The sequence below is a fragment of the Engraulis encrasicolus genome, chromosome 2, assembly GCF_034702125.1.
Source record: "Engraulis encrasicolus isolate BLACKSEA-1 chromosome 2, IST_EnEncr_1.0, whole genome shotgun sequence".
NCBI lineage: Eukaryota > Metazoa > Chordata > Actinopteri > Clupeiformes > Engraulidae > Engraulis > Engraulis encrasicolus.
In genome coordinates, this window is record NC_085858.1 from 23,768,264 (window position 1) to 23,790,722 (window position 22,459).

At 42.7% G+C, this 22,459-nt stretch overlaps 2 protein-coding genes across 2 annotated transcripts in view; one reads left to right on the plus strand and one right to left on the minus strand.

Moving 5' to 3' along the window:
- The first annotated feature begins 3,707 nt into the window (after positions 1-3,707).
- aspdh (aspartate dehydrogenase domain containing) lies at positions 3,708-9,596 on the plus strand. Its single transcript, XM_063184254.1, has 8 exons — positions 3,708-3,848; positions 4,176-4,237; positions 4,575-4,719; positions 5,249-5,333; positions 5,463-5,612; positions 6,076-6,299; positions 7,007-7,146; positions 9,127-9,596. Exons 2-8 carry the CDS (start codon positions 4,183-4,185, stop codon positions 9,162-9,164), a joined length of 837 nt encoding a protein of 278 aa, XP_063040324.1. The 5' UTR covers positions 3,708-3,848; positions 4,176-4,182; the 3' UTR covers positions 9,165-9,596.
- Positions 9,597-9,832: 236 nt separating this feature from the next.
- Positions 9,833-22,459, minus strand: part of gys1 (glycogen synthase 1 (muscle)) — a 19,661-nt gene continuing 7,034 nt past the window's right edge. Inside the window, exons 6-16 of the mRNA XM_063184241.1 lie at positions 19,420-19,564; positions 18,457-18,574; positions 18,112-18,232; positions 17,197-17,303; positions 17,028-17,087; positions 15,825-16,017; positions 15,169-15,295; positions 14,370-14,465; positions 12,493-12,656; positions 12,023-12,103; positions 9,833-11,708 (exon numbers count right to left, since the gene is read on the minus strand). Coding sequence (XP_063040311.1) covers positions 11,217-11,708; positions 12,023-12,103; positions 12,493-12,656; positions 14,370-14,465; positions 15,169-15,295; positions 15,825-16,017; positions 17,028-17,087; positions 17,197-17,303; positions 18,112-18,232; positions 18,457-18,574; positions 19,420-19,564 — 1,704 coding nt within the window. The 3' untranslated portion in view covers positions 9,833-11,216. The remainder of the gene's footprint in view (positions 11,709-12,022; positions 12,104-12,492; positions 12,657-14,369; positions 14,466-15,168; positions 15,296-15,824; positions 16,018-17,027; positions 17,088-17,196; positions 17,304-18,111; positions 18,233-18,456; positions 18,575-19,419; positions 19,565-22,459) is intronic.

The window sequence follows — 22,459 nt, forward strand, 5'->3', positions numbered from 1 at the left end:
TAGATATGTGATCCAACAAGCAACAGCTGGAATGTATCTCACAGCGACGAACCCACTAACATACAGAGCAAAAGGTAATTCCATTATAATAGAAGGTAATTCCATTATAATAGAAGGTAATTCCATTATAATAGCTTTGAATAAACAACAACAAGGATAGACGATTCTAGTTACATGTTTATTGAGTCCAGGTTTTATGTTGATCTTTTTTTTACAGCCAATGCCAAAGGTGATGACTTAATCCCTGGCAACCTGAGTATTACTAGTTGCTCACACTGAATCAGTTCTGGTCCCAAGTGCAGTCCCAAGGTCACCATAGTTCATGTGTTTTGTCCACCTAGCTGAGGTAGAGAGGAGTACAGTAGAGTAGTGTAGAGTAGAATAGTGTAAAGTGGAATAGAATAAATGAAGTAGAGTAGGGCTGAGTAGAATAGAGTAGAGCAGAATACAATAGAGTGAAGAGAGATTTAAGGGTGAAGAGGAGAGATCCAGAGGGAAATGAAGGTGCCCACTTGCATACTCAAAACAATATAAACAGCAAAATTCCACATATCACTCTTCCCCCGGCCTCTCACCCAAGCCTACAGCCTCAACACAAGCATCACTGCCTGGTACTGGCTATGGGTTACATATACGTACATTAAATGATACATTCGCAGGGGCCAATAAACGGCTGTTTGCCAATCATAAACCACATCTCCTCTACGAGAAATTCAGGCGGTCTCACTTGTGATATGCATGATCACAGGAAGTGGGAAAAGTAGTCACCAGAGAGAGAAAACCAAAGTAGAGTATTGAAAAGTCACGATTAGGGACAGGAGTCGTGAGGACACAGGTTGTTGGATGGTCACTTGTTGATGGATGTGTTGTGAGAAGCGGGTGGGTTCATAGCCATGGGGGAGGTGACATGGAGGTGCCAAAACCAGTAGCGATGGCCACCCCTTTATCAAAGTTGCTGAACCGGTAAAAGAAGTTGCTCAGCTTGTTGCCTCTGGACATGTTGCCATGTTGCCTTGCCACTCTTTCTTTCACATCCTGAGATGTTTCTCACCCCTTGCCAGACCTCCTTCAGGTTCTTATGTCTACATTTTCTTCTCTACCCTTCATGTAATAATATAAATATGTGATATTGCCAGAATATGTTTTTAGATTGTAGGATTGTAGGCAGTTGCTGTTCTTTGAGTAGGATACATTAGATCTTGATTGCAGAATGATATTGTATATGAGTGGGTTAAGGAAGGCTACATTGTACTGTAACTAACTACAGTGGGTGTAGGTACACTGACATACCAACATAGGGCATCAGATAATCCTCATTGTACTCAAAAAAAGATGAGTTGCTAGATTACTAGACTTTCTCTTTGCTTACAGCTGATGTACTGTTGTTCACCACATGGTGGCACAGGAGGAGAGGAAACAGAAAGTGTGTGTGTGTGTGTGTGTGTGTGTGTGTGTGTGTGTGTGTGTGTGTGTGTGTGTGTGTGTGTGTGTGTGTGTGTGTGTGTGTGTGTGTGTGTGTGTGTGTGTGTGTGTGTGTGTGTGTGCATGTGTGTGTGTGTGTGTGTGTGTGTGTGTGTGTGTGTGTGTGTGTGTGTGTGTGTGTGTGTGTGTGTGTGTGTGTGTGTGTGTGTGTGTGTGTGAGAGAGAGAGAGAGAGAGAGAGAGAGAGAGAGAGAGAGAGAGAGAGAGAGAGAGAGAGAGAGAGAGAGTCATGTGTACTCATGTCTATGGAGGAACCAAAGAGGGAGGGCAAGAAGGGGAGGAAGTTAGAAAGTTCAAAGGTCAAATTGAAGCAGCCCTGGTGTTGTGTGGAGAATGTTAATTGCGATTATGCAGTTGATGTTTTGATGATACAGTATTGTATATCCTCTTTAGTTCCCCATATCCAAAGAGGCCATCGCTTACTTCTTCTACATACTTAGTGCAGTTATAGTCTGTGGATGGTGGTTAAGTCCACTCAGAGGTGTGTTTTTCGTATTGTGACAAGATGTTGAACAGCTGAAACAATTGGGAAAACTTTTCTTTTTTGACTTTAAGTTAAAAAAAACAGTGTGGCATTCCTTTAGCATTGCTTGCTGCATAACTCTTCTGTTGCATGTGATTTCTCAGTTTCTGCCTTGGGGTTTTAAATGTAGAATGTGAAAGAAACATTGCAGAAGAAATGTGTGGGTTTGCAGTGGCGGCTGGTAGTCTGTCAAACAGGGGAGGCTGTTCAATTACAATTGTCAATTTTGACACACATCTTACATTGGTCCTGAGCCACATATGGCCTCACACACTAAATGACTCTTGTTGAAACAAATTTGCTAATCATTAATCATTATCCCCCTTGTAGCCTATTCAAATAGGGATTTTTTTTTTTAAATTATTATTATCATCATTAGGCCTACCTCCGCCACATAATGATGTGATTGAGTTTGCCTTCGTTGTTCATTACTTGGTGCACGGCTTAACTTACCACTAGAGGTCGCAAAATCTTTAATTATTTAGGCTACCAGACATTGCCAATACTGCAATACACAGTAGGAAACGGGACTTGACAGTTAACCAGTTGATCAGACACCACGAAAGCTCAAAAGAAACGGTTGTTCTTCCCTACCTTTTTCACCAAGTCAATATTAGGCAGTGCTCTGCTCTGCTCCTTGATATTAATTTTCTCCTCATAAGGACGACTGGAATTCGCCAGAATTTAATCCACAATGCTTGGCATTTTGCATAGCTCTCTAGCTTTCTTGCAAGCTAGCTCTAATAAAAAGTAGGCAACCTCAACTTTTGAATTGGGAGATTAAAAAGGATAAGGACTTGCCACTATTAAGACTTTATTCGCAACACTAGGTTTACAAGAATATGTACACAAAACTGGAGTTCACCGCAATGAATAGCTTCCTCACTGGTTACCACGACGAAACTTCTTCTCAGTCAAATTAATAACATATCCGCTTTTCAACTACTGTAGCCTACTGACACGGGGTTCACCCAATCACAAGTCGGAGCCTCAGTCTCCGGTCCCTCCCCCCCGCTCTCTCTTCTCCATTCACTCCCAGTGAGGCTCAGTCTCAAAATCAAAAAAATGTTCACGGCAATAGCCAATGACCGTTTAGCATTTTGCCATTGAAAATGCGTACAATTCCACATGCCATTGAAGTCCATTGAGACTCGACTCGCTTGCGTTGTCATGAGCGGAGAAAAAAACTCGTGCGAGCCTCGGGATCTTATTACAGATTGGTTAAATCTCTAAATTGAGCACATGCATTTTATATGGAGCTGGGTCTGAAATAGCAATGTTATTAAGTCGTGTAAAGCATTAGTTTACATACTATTCTCGTGATTTTGGACAGGAGGCGGCGCCTCCCTTGTACTCAATGAGGAATCGCCTCTGGTGGGTTTGCAATATACACCTGCTTTATCGTTACTCTGCTCCTCCTCTTCTCTTCTTTTCCCCACTTTCATTTTATTTTTCCACCAGCTCTAATTTCCGGCCACAAGGACAACACTTTAGTACCTGTGCATTAAGATGTAGGAAGGAGGCCGTGTGGTAGTTTTGTATGCCTCAGCACATTCCTTTTCCAGCTATACAGCACTACATGCCACAGGAAATAGCAGAATGGGTTGAAATGTATATACCAATTTGGGCAAAACTGAGTCAAACTAATTATTAACAACTGACTCCCAGCTGAACCTTGAACCGTGCTATCCCACAATTCTGTCTCACAGGGTCACCACGCCAAGGAGCGTGATCAGAGAAAAGAGACCCCCTCGCATAACCAAGAGGAGATACGAGGAGAGAGAGAGAGAGTGAGAGAGAGAGAGAGAGAGCGAGTGCAAGAGAGAGAGGTGTGGAATTTCGAGGTGAGTTGAGTTGTAAAGATTGTGAAACAAGGAGCTGCTTGCTTTGTGCAATGGCAATGGATAACAGGAGAACATGGGGGAACAGAGAAACAGAGAGAGGCTCAGGATATAAATGGTGGAGGGTAGCAGAAGAGACCTGAAGTAGATCTGATCAGTGGAGTTTCTGGTCTTTGACCGAGTTCTCGACAATAGCACTTGTGTTGTGTTGGGCACAGTTACTGTATCAGGCTGAAGTGGGTGTGGAGGGGTCATATTTAGTGTTTGAAAGATTAAAGAAGGGGGTTATCATCAGTCATTCCTCAAAAGGTCTTTTGTTTATCTTTATAGATCAAACATGGCTCAGAAACCTGCAACTCTGCAGATCGGCATCGTAGGATTTGGTCACCTAGGTAAGCACTAAACTCATGCTCTATGATGACGGCCTGTTTGGCAGTCGTGAAGGGCAATGCTGGTATACTTACCATAAGATGTTAAAAATGTTGATAACAGTGCATAGCATGGAGTGAGGTTAGTGTGTAAATGGAGATTACGCATGTGAATGTGCTGTGTGGACTACTCTACATGAACAGAGAGGGATGTTAATGTTTTTGTTTCATTCATGATATCCTTTGGTATTTCTGGGAAATGCGTAGATGCAATACTCTCTAGCAATTACCTATTCACTACCACTACACATGGAGATATTTCTGTAGTGCATATAACTCGTTCCTTTTTTGTCCATTGCAGGGCAGTTTCTCACGGAGAAGATTCAGAAGGATGGAGTGGATGCAGGACTCAGTCTGGCATTTGTGTGGAACAGGAACCCAGAGAAGCTGAAAGGTGCTGTTCCTGAGGAACTCGTTCTGCACAGTCTACAAGACTTCCCACAAAGGTACAGTAGGAAGAGAGAGAGAGAGAGATAGTCGGGGAAGGGTGAAGGGAGATAAAGATCAGGAAAAATATTTTGTTCTTCTTCTTCTTCTTCTTCAAAAAAGACCGAAAACTGTACATTTATGTGATATATTGTCTGAGATCATTTTGCTTAATGAAAAAAGTTGGAAAAAAGAGAAAAAAATCAGGAAAAACATAAAGAGATACAGATGGAGATGAACAGCGAGAATGTGTTTATGTGGGTCAGAAGCACACACTGTGACTTGGTTTGGTAAAGACCAAGGAAATGATAGTGGGCTTACAAAAAGAACAACCTGAAAACCACAGACCCCTCTCCATTGGTTCAGAGGTGGTGGAGAGGGTCAGCACCTTTCAAATTCCTGGGGGTGACCATGAGGACCTGGGGCAATCCCTTTGCCTCAGCAGTTGGAAAAGCCCACAACACCTTTTCTACCTAATGATGCTGAGGGGCTACCAGGTGTTTATATGACATTACACCATGTTGTGTTTTCATTTCCATGACTTTACAGAGGCGCTGACGTGATTGTGGAAGTGTGTCACCCTCAGATCGTGAAAGATTTCGGGGCTCAGTTCCTGTCCAAGTCTCATTTTCTGGTAACCTCCCACTCCATCTGTTGTGTCATATCATATCCACCTCTTTGATGACACTCTCTATGAGCTTCCTGCCTAGCATTTGATACAGTCAACGTTTGGTCAGTGTACGTGTCATGTCTCTCATCTCAGGTGGGAAGCCCCTCGGCCCTCTCTGACCCCGACCTCAACCAGCAGCTGCGCCATGCAGCAAAGCATCATGGGAGAACCCTGTATGTGCCCAGTGGAGCATTGTGGGGTGGCCAGGACATCCAGAAGCTCAATGACTGTGGAACTCTGACAGTAAGAGAGGGCTAGGAGGATTGATATCTCCTGTTTCTCTCTCTCTCTCTCTCTCTCTCTCTCTCTCTCTCTCTCTCTCTCTCTCTCTCTCTCTCTCTCTCTCTCTCTCTCTCTCTCTATATATATATATATATATATATAGTATATTGAAAGAAAATGTTTGCACACTTAAATCCTTTTTGTTCTTTTAATTACCAAGTTTTCAATCAAAGAAATGGATTTAACTGTGCAAGCATTTTTCTTTGAATTTTCACCGTGTAATCCATATCTTAAAACTAAAAAACATTAATAAATTAACATCTACTACATCCTGTTATAATATTCAATATTATACAATATTGATTATAGGCCTATTCATCCAATATTTATCTATGTCTGATAAAAGCTCTTGCTTTTCTGTTTCTTACAATCACTGCACAGAGAAATGAAACCTTGCTGTCCTTATGCATTTCTTTTCTGGCAGGCCTTATTGGTCCGTATGTCTAAGCATCCGTCCTGCTTCCGCTTGGCCAAAGACCTGCTGGGTGCCTGGAAAGAGGACGAGGGCAGGAGGGTGCTCATCAGTGGCTCGGTGGCAGACATCTGCCCCATCGCCCCTAACAACGTCAACACCATGGCTGCAGCTGCCATCGCCGGCTCAACGCTGGGCTTCACCGGAGTCCGCGGGGAACTTGTGTCAGACACAGCGTGAGTTTGGTTTGGTTTGGTTTGGTTTTGCAGATTCTTTAGAAATCAGAAGTTTTGCATGTGCTGCAGGGAGGCAGACAGGTGAGGGACAAAGGGATCAGTTGCCTCGGGGCCCAGGGAGAGGGGAGGCCCAGATATGAGTCCTCAGCACATCGCATGGGGTGAGAGGGGCCCTTAAATGACTTTGCCCCAGGCCCGGCCAAAGCTATCAACGGCCCAGATCTCTTGCAGCATCTGAGGGAGGAGGCTAGACCAAATGCCAACCACAGCATTTCATCATTTCCTTTAATTGCAATAAGCCCCTAAACTGACTAAAGACAAGCAAACCTATGACAAAGAGGAAGTCGCAGGGTCACATTCAGAGTTTGAATTAGTTTTTTCCACTAATTAAGTGTTACTGACTCTCAGTGTTAGTGACACTCATCAACTCAATTGTCAAGGGCTCCCAGCAGAAAGGGGGCCCTCTGGTTAAGCCTGGTTATGTACTTGTACTCAAATGACAGTGATGATAACTTTGTGAGTGATACAAAACCTCTCTAAATTCAACAACCAAAAGGTGCAATGATACACTCAAAATCTCTCTTGGAGGTGGAGGGCTCTTTGCCCTAGGGCCCCCAAAACACCTTGAAACAGCCCTGCTGACACTTCTATGTCCCTGATTGGTTGTATAATGATGTCCTATGTGCCCCTATCTGTCACCATCGCAGCCTGAGAGACTATCATGTGGTGGAGGTGGAGGTGACTGGCGTGGACGGCTTCACGGTCAAAACGGTCAGAATGAATCCGGCCAAGATAGGAGCCGTGACTGGCAACGCCACCTACAACTCTTTCTGGAGCAGTTTACTACGTATGACTTTCAGATCACCTTACATTTTTTCATATATTGGTCTATAATTTTATATAATTTTTTTATATAATTATGTCTACGTCAAGATTTTTATCTGTCACGTCTTCTTGTGCTGCCACAATTGGCTGTGAAATGAAAAAATAAATGACTAAATGGATGAATTGGATTTGTATTGATGTTTAAATCGTTACATGTTTAGACCGTATTCAAAACATTACCTGAAGGCCATAGAACCAAGGCCTGTACACCAGTAATGGCGTCCTATATAAAATCTCTAAGATGGTCTAATTTCACTGCTGTGAACAGCATGCTCATATTTGGAGATGGCTCATGAAATAATAGATGGGTCATGAGAGGTCGGACTTGTTGCCATGGCAATTCTGGAACATGTCCCAGAAGCGATTTTGCGCGAGGGGGTCCCTTGGGAACTCGTACTGACCCCTAGCAACTAAAATAGCTATTGTGTTAAAAGTTTCAATGATAACTTTTTATGGCATAATGACTTATATACACTCGCCTCCAAAAGAGTTGTCGCCTATCCATCTGTTTGGAATAACAGCTAATAACCTGACTTTCAATTAATCACTTGGCTTCAATAGTCACTCATATGAAAGCTACAACCCTCCCGAATGAAAATGTATGTACAAAAATAAATGTCATGCACCAACGAAAGATTGACCCTTTATTGAACACAGACAGGCAGATTTTCACAAGACAAAAGTTTTGTCGCCTATCGAACTTAATGTGAAAATGAGCAGATAAGTCACTTCAAAACACTTCAAATACGCAGATTGGGTGTCATACTTAATCACTGAATCACTCTCACCTCTCCAGAAAATCAACTTTAGCCTTAGGTGTATGTTTAGGGTCATTGTAATCATGGAAAGCAACACAATGAAAAGCAATGGAGTTCAATGAGAGATGGTGAAATATTCGCTATTCGTAGAGCAATACATGTTTAACTTCATGATTTAATCAATGTTAAAAGCCCTCAAACACCTGCAGCATGCATGCAGCTCCTCACAAGAGCTGTATCTGTACCATGTTTCACTTTATGCACCATTTCTCTTTTTTCATATTCTTCATCTCCAACACCAAATAGTTTTGATGCTATCAGTTCTAAAATGGTTGATCTTGGGATCTTGACTTCAGAGTATGAGTCCCATTAGCCTTCATTTTTGTCAGAATTAGGCCTGACATACTCTTGGTTGGCTTTTTTGAGACAGGGCAGTGGGAGAGACTTCTTTGGTGTTAAAGGTGAAGAATTTGGAAAAAATACATGGTGCCTAAAGTCAAACATGGGAGGGATACAGCTCTTATGTGGAGCTGCATGCATGCTACTGGTGTGTGAGGGCTTTTATCATTGATTACATCATGAAGTTAAAAATGTATTGCTCTACGAATAGCAAATATGTCACCAACTCTCATTGAACTCCATTGATTTTCATTGTGTTGCTTTCCATGATTACAATGACCCTAAACATACACCTAAGGCCAAAGTTGATTTTCTGGAGAGGTGTGAGTGAATCAGTGATTAAGTATGACACCCGATCTGCGTATTTGAAGTGTTTTGAAGTGACTCATCTGCTCATTTTCACTTTATGTTCGATAGGCGACAAAACTTTTGTCTTGTCAAAATCTGCCCTGTCTGTGTTCATTAAAGTGTAAATCTTTCTTTGGTGCATGAAATTTATTTTTGTACATTCATTTTCATTCGAGAGGGTTGTAGCTTTCATATGAGTGACTTCTGAAGCCAAGTGATTAATTGAAAGTCAGTTTATTAGCTGTTATTCCAAACAGATTGGTAGGCGACAACTCTTTTGGAGGCGAGTGTACAGTAGACAGTTTACAGTAGATAGTTTTCCATACAAAGATGGTTTGAATTAAAACTGAACTCACAAAAACATAAATGAAAACTATTTATTGTACATTTATTGTACTAATCCTATTTATAATTTGTGTTTTCTGCTTCTCTTTTAGTTTGCACAGGTCATGGGGGACGTGTCTACTTGTGCTGATGTTGCTGAAAGGCTTAGAAGGAAGTCTTGGATACGTTCACCTAATTTGAAATGTCTCCCTCATTGTGAATGTCACATTTAGTCTGGTTTATCAGGCTACAATTCTTTGACATTTCTTGGTCAATGTAGCTTTTCTACACTGACAGAACACATTTCATGTACAATGTACAAACTACGCTTCATGTACAAATAAAAACTCAATCAATATAATGCTAATATATATATTTTTTATTTCTGTCATATTTGATTTCTCAGGTGCACAAGAACACACAAAAACAAATTCTAACATGGAGTGTGTGTGCGTGCATGCATGCACAAAGAATTACAGAATCATGTTCCGAGGCTTATTTTTAGACACAACACTGTTTCTCAACAAGGCAAAAAGGATCTGTTTTCAATCACAGTAGCGGTTCAGAACCAGTCAAACACAATCATATAGCACAAAAGGCAAACTCACATGTAGCACAAGAGTATTGCTGCCCTTGTTAAAACGTATGCCAAGTGTGCTATAACACACACGTACGTACACACACAGTAGTACACATACTTTCATTTCTTGAGAGGGCTCTGAGCCAAGGGGGCGGTTTTCTCCTGGTATTTTAGGTGTGTGTGTGTGTGTGTGTGTGTGTGTGTGTGTGTGTGTGTGTGTGTGTGTGTGTGTGTGTGTGTGTGTGTGTGTGTGTGTGTGTGTGTGTGTGTGTGTGTGTGTGTGTGTATGTAGGGTACAGCAGGATGATACAAGTATGTACGTGTGTGTGTGTGTGTGTGTGTGTGTGTGTGTGTGTGTGTGTGTGTGTGTGTGTGTATGTAGGGTACAGCAGGATGATACAAGTATGTACGTGTGTGTGTGTGTGTGTGTGTGTGTGTGTGTGTGTGTGTGTGTGTGTGTGTGTGTGTGTGTGTGTGTATGTAGGGTACAGCAGGATGATACAAGTATGTACGTGTGTGTGGTGTGTGTGTGTGTGTGTGTGTGTGTGTGTGTGTGCGTGTGCGTGTGTGTTACAGCAGGTAGGTAAAAATTGTGTGTGTGTGTGTCTGTTGGCCTTGCTGGCAGAGGCAATTGCTGACTTCAGCAGAGACTAAGAAAATCTTTGATATCAGTACCAAGACAAGACCTATTCTGTTTGTCTCTCTGTCGTCTGTTAATAAAGTTCCACTTTAGCATCCTTGGTTAGCTGCAGCTAGTTAATCGTGTTATAAAATCCCAGTTAGGAAACAGCTACGTTTTATAGTATCTTGGATTCTTTCGTGGCATGAAGCAAATGGAAGTCACGGCATGTCATACTGTACTGTATATGATCATGTATGGTGCAATACATTCATTGATCTATGACTTCACTGTTGTCTTCTGGCTTCTCTGTTACCAACACCATAATACAGTAACATTCGATATCCAGCTCTGCCACATTCTGGTGTGTGTGTGTGTGTGTGTGTGTGTGTGTGTGTGTGTGTGTGTGTGTGTGTGTGTGTGTGTGTGTGTGTGTGTGTGTGTGTGTGTGTGTGTGTGTGTGTGTGTGTGTGTGTTGGATGGAGTGCACTATACATGTCCTGTAAAAAGCTACAATTCAAAACTGTAAACACTACTCTAGAAATTCAATAAAGGGTTAATCAGCCACAAATGCTGACCGAATGGTTGTGTGTGTGTGTGTGTGTGTGTGTGTGTGTGTGTGTGTGTGTATGTGTGTGTGTGTGTGTGTGTACACAGTAATTGCAGTATAGTTGTGTGCTAGCAGGATCACTGGCAGAATACTGTACCTGTATGACTGTAGATGAGTATACAGTCAGTACATGTTTATAAGTTAGTCTGGCAGTCTAGAATGTGGTGGTGTTATGCGAAAGTGCATGTGTGTGTGTGCGTGTGTGCGTGTGCGTGTGCGTGTGCGTGTGTGTGTGATGAGGTTAAGTTGTCTTGGAGTTGCTTGTATGTGTATGTGTGTGTATGTGTGCGTATGTGTGTGTGTGCGTCTGTGTGTGTGTGTGTGTGTGTGTGTGTGTGTGTGTGTGTGTGTGTGTGTGTGTGTGTGTGTGTGTGTGTGTGTGTGTGTGCTGAGGTTAAGCTGTAGGCTTGGGAGTGCTTTTGTTGGCGGGGGTGACAGTGGGGTTGGGCGGGACAGTGGGTTTGGGCGCGATTGTGGGTTTGATGGTGGGGATGGGGCAGGCGGCGGGTGCTGGAGTGGCGGGTGGAGTGGGGGCGAGGGTGGGGACATCGTTGTCAGTGGGGGTGGCAGTAAGTTTGGTGATAGGGGTAGGATTGTCAGTGGGGGTGGCGGTAGGTTTGGTGATGGGGGTGGGGTTGTCAGTGGTGGTGGCGGTGGAGTTGGAGACCAGGGAGTTGGAGAGCAGGGAGTTGCTGGTGAGGGAGAGCCGGTGGGTGGCCAGGAGGGGCTGGCGGATGTTGACGCGGTCCTTCTCGGCCTCCAGGTCCTCGTCGTACGGCTCGTCCTCATCGTTGTCCTCCGCCTCGCTGTGGTGCGGGGAGGAGTGCAGGGAGTGGGCCGGGGAGGGGGGCACGGAGGCCGGACGCGGGTACCGGAATCCCGACACCTAAAAAGAGCGAGAGAGAGAGAAAGAGAGAGAGAGAGAGAGAGAGAGAGAGAGAGGAGGGGAGGGTTAAAGAGGATGAGGAGAAGTTGAGGAGGAGGTGGAAGAAAAGGAGTGTGTCAGATTTACAGCTATGATGACAGCTTGTAACATTTCAGCAAACAAAACATTGAAATGGTTATGTTTACCTGCATACACAAGACCCCTTTTGTACAAAGATAAAACATGCAGTATGTCTATATTTTCGTATAAAATGTCTCCATGCATTTGCTAAATGTCTCGGTGCACCTGTGTTAAATGTTTGAATGAGGACTTACAGAAGTGGAATCTTGTGGTTCGTACATGTAGGTATCAGGGAAGGCCTTGGCCAGAGCCATGTGGCGTGCAGATATGTAGTACTGTCAAAGAGAATGGAGAGACAGAGGAAACGCAAAGCTGAGATGAGCAGTAAAATTAACAGAGATCAGCAGAGGAGTTCCAGAGTTTCCCGCAGAACATTTGTTGGGCAAGGTGGTGGGAGTTTCATACGAAATATGATATGAAAACCTCCAAAAATATTTTTTTTTGGTAAAACAACTTATAATTAACATTCAAAATAGAAAATCTTTATCTTTTATGGGAATCTAGTCAAGGTACTAGATGGATGTTCTCAAGGTGACATCCTTAACTGTAAAGTGCTGGGAAAAAACCCCAACATCCAGAGAAGCATTAGCATGTTTTTTCTCTAGAGGGGGTCTACACCTCATTTCTCTCTAGAAAAAAAGATTCTGCGTTCCCTCCCACTCACCCTGCCGAGGTATCTCCAGTCCAGCAGGTCGCTGAGGCGCTCTGTGCGGTTGCGCTGGATGATCCTCTGCCGGCGGCTCTGCTGGCAGAACTGGTAGAGGAAGGTGGTCAGCTGGTTACACGACTCGTCCACGCCCCGGTACCGCCGGTCCAGGATGTAGATACCTGGAACACACCAAAACACAGACAGGATTTTAACTTTTAACCACAAACATGCTTTTCCACTCGTGCAGAGTTAGAGCCTTTTCACACCAGACGTGCCGCCATCGGACATTGGCGGGACTGAAGTGATTTTTACCGGCGCCGGCAAAAATGCATGGAAACCGGTTAGATCTTCCACACCAACACAGCAGTAGTCGGGTGGTAGCGACTCGGGAGACGGCTCAGTGCTGTGCGGCATTTGGAAAATCCAACTCTGGCATTTTGGGATTTTGAACAGGGTTGGCCGCACACGCCGAGGCGGTCAGTGTGAAAGTCTGCCAGTGACTCGCCGGAAAGAACAACTTCTTCTCGCTGCCGCCACGCTCTGGCCCTTCAGTCAATAATCAAACCCCAATGACCCCCCCTTTGCTGTACAGTATGGTATCCAGTAGTGTTGCACGATACCATTTTTTGGCCCTGATACCGATACCCGATACCCGACTGTGCAGTATCGGCCGATACCGATACCATACCGATACTACTCTGTTTGAAATTTATATACAGTATATATATGAAGAGCTGCATAGGCTACTACTTGGATGTAACATCATTGCTATCATGGCTTTGTCAGGCTGCTGCCTACCTTTGTGAAACAGGAAAAAGACTAATACTGTACAAAGTGAATCCAGTAGAACTTTTTATACTTTTTAAATACCTCTGATATAAAATAACTAAGTTCAAGGCTGCGTTCAAGTGTCATAATAGCATCTGTAAATGGTATCGGTGCCCTATTTGTTGGTACTCACCGATACCGATACCACCATTTTAGTGCCGTATTGGGGCCCCGACCGATACTGGTATCGGCATCGGTGCAACACTAGTATATAGGATTAACATTCACAATAGAAAATCTTTATCTTTTTTTTTAAAAAATTTTTTTAAAGTATTTTGTTGGGGCTTTTCAGCCTTTATTGGTTTTTGTGAGACAGGATAGTGGAGGAGAGACAGGAAGCGAGCTGGGAGAGAGAGATGGGGAAGGACCGGCAAAGGACCCAGACCGGGAATCGAACCCGGGTCGGCCGAGTGGTAAACGTGTGCCCTACCATATCAGCCACGGTAGGGCTGAAAATCTTTATCTTTTATGGGAATCTAGTCAAGGTACTAGATGGATGTTCTCAAGGTGTCACTAGTATTTAGGAATGTGATACTCCCCTGTTTCCACCGAGCATGTTACCATCAAGTACTGTATGACAGACCAAAACACAGACAAGCTTTTAAGATTTTGTAGCGCAGACATACACACAGACACACACTGTGCAGAGTTGCAGTACGGTGTCTGGGAATGTGATACTCCCCCATTTCCACCAAACATGTAACCCTCATGTATGCTCACGGCGTCATGCAAAGAGAAAGTATATCCCTGCTTGTCACTTTATATCAGATATATTGACAACGCAGCCACCCATCCGTATACATACTACTTAAACAGATGTTATGGCATATCATAACACACAATAAAACACCAGTCTTACATACAACATACAAGGAGCGCACAGAGAGGCTTAAAGACTTGCATAGCAAAGGCATGGGGAGGCAAGTTAAAAAAAGGTGCTTCAGTCTATAGAACTATATTCAAAGTCTCCTTAGGGTACTTTGCAAGGCATTCCAATTGAAATGTATTATGATGATTATGATGATGATGATGATGATTATTATCAGAGTGGCTAGTGCACTCACCGTAGGCAGAGGGGTCTGCTATGTGCTCCTCCATGAAACAGCCGAAGCCGGACAAGTTTGTGGAGATGGACGGAATTCCCATGACAGTGCATTCAGCTGCGATGGAGAGGAACAGACATGTGTAATAGAGAAATCATCTGGCAGTCTACATACACATTATATACACACATAAATACACAAATGTACATGCACATGAAAGATGTAGAGACTATGTTGACTGAGGGTGTTATGTCCAGTTCAGTGTCCAATTCAGTTTGATTATGCAGGAGGAATTGTGGTAAACCTGTTGATGGTTTGTATTGTTTGGGTCTGTCAGGGGTACTTCGAGGGAAGTACGAGTAAACAGCATGATGAGTTTTTACAATATTTAACACATCCTTTTGGATAGGGCATTTCATCAAAACATGCAATCTGGCTAGAGCAGTGACTCTCAAAGTGTGGTCCGGGGACCACTAGTGGTCCGTGACAGAGCTCAGGTGGTCCAAGAGGGGATATCTATTTTTCCAAGAAAAGCTAGCAGTAAGCTATACTTGTAACATGATTAAAAAGTTTAACATAGCTGAAGTCTCTTTTACACCACAATAAGACAGACTTGTAAATGTGAATGAAAAGTATGTGATCTGCATTGAAATTAACAGTGTCAAATTAGCACCCGACAACTGTCATTTCAGTTGACAGGTGGTCCTTGAACATTTTTGGGGGGATTAAATGGTCCTTGGTCTGAAAAAGTTTGAGAAACACTGGGCTAGAGTCAGGTTAGTCCTGACTGAGGCATGCTGGGGGGGAGCAGCAGAGGTACCTGGCGTGTAGCCCCAGGGCTCGTAGTAGGAGGGGAAGACTCCAAGATGGCAGCCCCTCACAAACTCCTCATAGTCCATGGGCAGGAGTGGGGATGTAGACGACAGGAACTCTGGATGGAAGATCACCTAGGATACAACACGGCATAGTATGTTTACAAATAACCCTGCACTTTTTGAGTGAGACAGCACAAACATTGTGGACTGTGTACAAGGCCAAACAAACACATGTGTCCAGACAACAGGCTATCCGTTGGTACATTAGACCACATTTTGTGAGTGTGGTACCGCAACATGGTATATCGCAAACTAGGTAAAGCACACATGCTTATACAGTACACATATATTCCACACATACATTTCAGTGTTGGCCACGGAAAATTTGTGGGGTGCTGCAAGACATGGGACTGTGTACAAGACATGGGACTAATAAGGCCTTATTATCATTGGAAAGTTATGTTGTACATGTTTCATATGATATGAAACGGAATATGCAGAAAACCCTGCATGTGAAGGACCAGGGTTGAAGTGCAGTGGATGCATGGAGACTTCTTTCTGTCTTATTTACTTTCCTCAGACAGTAGCTGTTAGCCCACGGTAGCTTGTAATTTAAAACGGGTCGCACACGCATACGCACACGCACACAACCCCTACACACCTTGACTCTGTCGGCGGAGCTGTTGAAGAGGCCTATGCGGCGGATGCAGTTGAGGATGGGGTCGTTGCTGTCCTCCAGCATGTTGTGCGTGCAGATGGGCGGCTGGCACGTCCGCTGCGTGGCAAAGATGGCGCGCTTCATCATGGTGAAGTCCTCCTTGTCCAGCATCTTGCTCACGTCCGGCAGCTGACCACTATCAAAGACAGACAAACACTCATTAATTGCTCAGAAAGGTCAACAAGGATAATCTGGTGTCTTTCTTTAATTGTACAAATCCTTCATCTGGCAAAGTTGATTTTTTTTAACCATGCCGTTTTGAATCAAGGGATTGAGGAGACATCATGGTAAACAAATAAAGAAGTGGCCGCCAAGAAATCCTGTTGTGGATTTTCGTCTGTGTCAGTTTGGTCCTGGTCCCAAGTCAGACACTTGGATGTGCAGGCTCTAACCAGCCAGGTGCAGGCTTTAACCAGCCAGGTGCCAGGCTTTAACCAGCCAGGTGCAGGCTTTAACCAGCCACAGAAGCTATTCATCTGGCAGCTGAGCTGGCCACCATCAGAGGCAGGCGTTCACTCACTAATTGGCAACCACCAATATTCTGCTTTGATTATGTAATTTTATTGGCACAGAAGTTCTGTCTGAAGTCAGTACAAATTGCACAGTTAATGCTTTGATTATGCAATAAGCAATAACAATGAGGATTCATCTTTCGCCAGCCAGAGATGACTCTATGGTAAACTGGGGCCCCAAAAGAAAATTAAAATAAATGAACATTTGAAGCAAAATTACCACTACTATAGTAAAGTGTGAGCTTCCATTCACCATCTAGGGTCCCCTTCACCATTCACCATATAGAGCAGGGGTTCCCAACCTATTCCAACTTGGGGCCCACTTGACATTTTCACAACTATGGGGGGCCCACCTCTGACCCAATAAACAACACAACTCAAATGAATAGTCAATAATACAGCAACACATTTTATTTAGATTAGTAAAAAATGATTTCAAGGCCCACTTGGAACACCTTAGTGGCCCACCAATGGGGCCTGGCCCACAGTTTGAGAATCACTGATCTAGAGAACTACTGTACCTGTAGATGTTCTGTAGTGCGCTCATAGGTAACGGCAGGTGGCAAACGCTGCCACAAAAATCAATAATGAAAATGTCAAGCACGGTTATAGTTCATCTGGAAGAGATACTCACACTAATAGTGATTCGTAGAGCTTTTTCCCAAAGCGCTCCTTAACGGTCTGTGCTGTATCCCTGCAAAGAAGAAGAACCAAGCAAATACATTTAGCCTCGACGCGTACTATGGCAGAACAATGCTAATACAGTAATTGCACCAATGTGATATATTTGCTGAGATGGTTACCAGAGCTGTTTTCTGACGGCCTGGCCTTTCAGTGTCTCTACGTTGAAGTTGTTGGTCCTTGCAGGCATGATGAAAAAGGCAATAACAGTGGTATCACTGTTGTTTACCTGCAAGTGTACAGTACAACAATGTTCAACATATTCCACAAAAATGACATGCTATGCTACAGACTGAAATAATGCAAATACAGGTTTTCAACTTTAATTTTATTTAGATTCAAATGTCATTTGTAACTAACAGTCATATGTATTACATTCTTAAGCCAACCCTTTCTTCACAGTGGCTATTACAGGAATCAAAGGGCACGCTCTGACCTAAATGAAGTATGTTGCGTCAGTGGAGAGTTGAGGTACATGAATAAAACTTGGCAGGCAACATGATCGCCACACGACCGAGTGCAAAAATAAGAACGCTTTTTAATAACGAGTGTTATTTTTAAAACATGAGTGTTGCTCTGTTGGCTGCAATGTCCTGATTCTGAAAATCTATCCATTTTTTTTTCCTTTTTCAAAAAAAGGAAAATTAACTACAGACAGTAGACAAATGAAATTTCTTTTAAATTATTATGGGGGGAAAAAATAAGAGTGTGGACAAAAGCAACTGGATATTGTGGCATAAACTATCAATCCTATTATGTTAATTGTGTAATGACATACAGTGCAGTACATCATATGCAATATTGTTTGAATTAAATGGCCATTCTTGTATGCACATGAGGCAGAAATAAGACATAATAGATCAGAGTGCCCACCCCACTCTCTCCTGAGTGTTAATAGTAATACAGTTTGTTCAAGAAAAGTGCATGTGTGCGTACAAATGAAATATTCAAATGGCTGCATTTATTCATACATCTCCAAATGTGATTATTTCATGCTTAAAGTAAAAGATTGATGCTGTGCTGTATGAAGTGCTCACCCTCAGCAGATAGTTCAGTCTGGCCAGAGCTTCTAGAAAGACGTCTGCACCTTTGTTGGAGAATTCGTAACGTCCAGCAATGAATAAGAACACCGTCTTGTCCAGGTTGAAATCTAAGTGGCTGTAAAATAATACAATTAGGAAAACAACACGAGACAAACATGTCTTTAGGTATTTTTCAACACATTCTCTGAGTCCATCTGCATTATGTGGAATCTTGGTGATTCTGATATTTGATTTAATCTCTCCTGCTTTCAGCACCGCCTGGCGGCCACCAGAAACTCATAGGACCGTGGTTACATACTGTACGTATCCATTGCTCTGCATCCATGATGGGCCACTTACCCATAGAAGTGGCCTCTGACAAACTCCTGGATGCGGTTTTTGCTCTGGGCATGCAGGTTCTGGAACTCGTGCATGGCTGAGAACTTCTTCACATTCAGTCCATTGGGGGTGACGATGTCTGAGAGATAGAGAAGAGAGCATTTCTGCTTTCACATGTGCAACGATTTGAAGCTAAAGTTGTTTGGAAAGAAAATATAACAATTCAGGTATTGTTTTACTATTGCGTATGATAAAGACAATCCAATGATATGTACTGTACTGTATGTGAGTAGCTTATGCAATATATAGTATATATATATACACACACACACACAACATACCAAAATCAGTTTTTTGGCATCTTAAGGAACATAGCCCAGATTAAACAGCATGTGGAGAAACTAATCCATGCATTTATTTCCTGTAATGTTGAATATTACAATGCTCTTCTTACAGGCCTTCTTCCCCCAAACGTCACTAAAGCAGGCGCAACTAATCCAAAATCCAAACCAATTGTCTCATTGTCTACAAGTCTCTCAGTGACCTAGTCCCTTGATATATTGAAGATATGCTAGACCAAGATCATCCTAAAAGATGTCCAAGTTATTCAGAGTCTCCTCTGCTGATTGCGCCCAGGGTAATAGCTATACAGGGTGAAATGGTATTTAGCTATTATGCTGCCAAATGCTGGAACCAGCTCTCTGTTGAAATTCGAATGGCCCCATTTAAAAGCAGATTTGATAAAAATCAGTCTTTGATAAATGATATTTATCTATTCTCTTTAGATTATACCATAGGTTATGCTTTTTAATGTTTCTTCTTTTTCTTCCTATTTTTCAAGCATATTAAATGGCAATTCTGTATGATGCTATGCTATACAAATGCTATTGCTAGATGAGACTACTCCAGGCAGCAGCAGTGTATTGTAAAGGAAGGCGGAGTGAGCGAGTGAGTGAGTGAGTAAACACGAGCTGTGCTGCTCACCTGGCTTCCTCTTCAGGAGGTGCTCGGCCTCGATGGCCGTTATCTGAGAGACGGTGGTGAAAACATGAGCGCAGCGGGCAGCCGCCCTCTCAATACAGTAGCGGTGATAGATCTGCCTATCGCCCGCCTCTTTGTCCACATTGAACTGCAACAGACAGCAAAGAGAAGGGGCAGAAAGAGAGAGAGAGAGAGAGGGAAAGAAAAAGAGAAAGAGAGAGAGAGAGAGAGAGAGAGAGAGAGAGAGAGAGAGAGAGAGAGAGAGAGAGGGAAAGAAAAAGAGAAAGAGAGAGAGAGAGAGAGAGAGAGAGAGAAAGGGACACAGAGATTCTGTAGTTAATGCATTGTATCTTAATTGTGAACTTACTGTAATTTGGCATACATTATGACTAGGGCTGTCAAAATTAACGTGTTAATCGTGATTAGATTAATACATTTTACTTTTTAATCACGATTAGAGTTTCCCAGCTTATAGGCCAATATCATTCGAGGTTTTAAAGCCAGAGGGGCGTAACAGGCATTGTTTTTTTCTTCAAAATATGAGTTGTATGTATCAAATTAAAGGTCTTGATGAGCTCTATCTAACTGTCCTAAAAATGCCTATCAGAAATCAACCTACGTATATATTGACTAAAACAACGAAACATTTTATGTTATCAAAGACTGACCAATGTCCCACAGAACATTCATTAGTCCAGGAGACAGAGGGTAATCTGGTGTCAGAAACATGCAACCATCATGACATATTGTGCACTTTCGAAATATGATTTGAAAACCTCCAAAATTAAATTGCTTATTGCAGTAAAGCAATATTACTAGTATATACAGGTTATATCTCCTGCTTGGCATTTGCCCGACACACCTCCTCCAGTCAGGGACGTGCACAGGAATTTCAAAGGGAAGTTGCTCTAACCTGAAGAAAGGGCAACCCCCCCCCCCCCCCCCCCCCCCCCCCCAAAATAAAATAAAAATCCCCATCAACAATGAGCGGCCTTCAGAAATTTTTAGGAAACTGCACCATGGGTATTATTATTTTTAGTAGTAGTAGTAGAAGTAGTATATTATTGTCATAATTATTAATATTATTTTATTGTATAGTATCTTGAATGCGTACCATATGTAGGCCTACCTATTAATCATATCAGAGATGATCAGCCTTATGCCCACCTGCCCTAAATGTCTCCTGATCCACATTTCCTCATGTGTGGTATGTGGCTGCCCCTAAATTAAATGAAATTATGAGAAAAAGCCTTGATAGTTTTTAAACCTGTAACTTATCAGTCACAGAGATGATCAGTCTTATGCCTACCTGCCCTATGTGCAGAGGTCTGTGGCTCTGAGTCATCCTCATCTTAAATGAAATGAAATGATGAGTAAATTAATAGGCTAAATATGAAGATGCTTAATCAATTAACCCACTGTCATCTTTATAATCCTTGTAGCAGCCAAAGTAGACTTTAAGTTATAATAAATAGAAATAGTTTAAAAATGGTTAAAAGATCATTTCATTTGAATTTGAAATTTCGTTAATATGCATATTCCATGATTAAAATGATGAATATTATATAGGAAAGCTAAAACAATAAGAATTCACAGGTTTAGGTCATTTGTTGGGTCTTTTGTAGCCTATATTAAAAATGTGTACTGTCGCTTTAAGAATTGACGAGCCGGCTTTCATTCAGATCGCATAGAACCGTGGCGTGGGAGCGACCAGTTCTTATCTGTTGCTCTGAAGCCCCGAGCTTCTCGCATACTTTATAACCTTTTATTTTCATTACAGATATTTTAGTTAGTTCATGCACATTTTGTAGGCCTATGTCTTGAGAAGAACAGTAAACGCCAGTTATCATGTGGAGTGGATTTATTTCAATTAGGCTACATGGACATTGACAGTGGAAACAGTATCTTTGGGTCGGAGAATATATCAGGGTAAGAAAAAGCACTTTCCAAGCGGTCTCACCAAGATCAAACCTCTACAATCCTGAAAAAGATTCTCTGCCTCACCTGCACCTGTTCATTTTTTTTTCGCAGCCAACTCTGCAGAGATGTGCTTCCTTTAGCTAGCCTACCTCTCTTGCTTGATAAAACGACATGTCATCTGCACGTTTCTTAGTTGAGTTAGCCTTCCACAAAACAACCTGAGCCATGTAAAACGTTGACAATGACTGCAAGCTAGCTGGCTGTCGTTTTTCCCCAATATCTGAACGTGGCACACCGGCTGTCAGATTAAAGTCCTAAACTCGACATCGGCTTTAAGAGGCATTAATTGTGGTCATGTAGTGTAATACTGTGTAGTCTGCTATGTTTCCAGCTCACCTCAGGCCGCCAGGGCAGTCGCTCTACTCCCACGACATCTTCGATATATTTATTTTTTGCGTCTCTGCTCTGGTCGCATCGCATGCATGCTTGCTCCCCCCTCCCTCCCATGTAGAGCTGCGCGTGCCCCCCCAACGCGCATGCTGCCCCTCCCTTTGCCTATCTCTCGAGGTGCAGGTGAATCTGAATTTGAAAACTTAATTTAGGAAGCTTCAATCAAAAATACGAATTGCAAAGCAAATCAGTTGAAACATGAAATCTTAGCCTATTTTTCCGAGGCATATCTACAGCTGGCTGTCGGGTTTTTTGTTTTTGTTTTTTTTTTGCTACCTAAACGTGGCGCTGGCTGGCTGTCAGATGTATGATAACTAAAAGTTCTAAACTCAACCTTGTTGATAATAGGTTGATTGTGAGCATATATTGTACCCTAATATGTAGACTGTGTGTAGGGCTCTAGCCGACACCCAGGCATCTTCAAAATCTTTCGTGTCTCTTATAGGCGCTCAAGCGCCTGTCGCGTGCCCCTCCCCACCGGAGTTGTTGCGTAGGCCTAGAACTACCTCACATCGCTCGTGCCCATTCTCGACGGGTCTGATGAATTTGTATGACTGACTTAAGTCTTTATTGTACAAAACTTCAATCAAAATTATGAATTATAAAGAAATCAAATGATATTGAAATATGAAATTATAATTGCCAAATTATTTTCCCCTCCCTTGGAAGGGCA

Bases quoted from the DNA above. Each gene is read 5' to 3' on its own strand.
- aspdh (XM_063184254.1), top strand. From the start codon at position 4,183: ATGGCTCAGAAACCTGCAACTCTGCAGATCGGCATCGTAGGATTTGGT. The intron at 4,238-4,574 runs GTAAGCACTAAA...TGTCCATTGCAG, and splicing joins CGTAGGATTTGGTCACCTAG to GGCAGTTTCTCACGGAGAAG. The intron at 7,147-9,126 runs GTATGACTTTCA...CTTCTCTTTTAG, and splicing joins TTTCTGGAGCAGTTTACTAC to TTTGCACAGGTCATGGGGGA.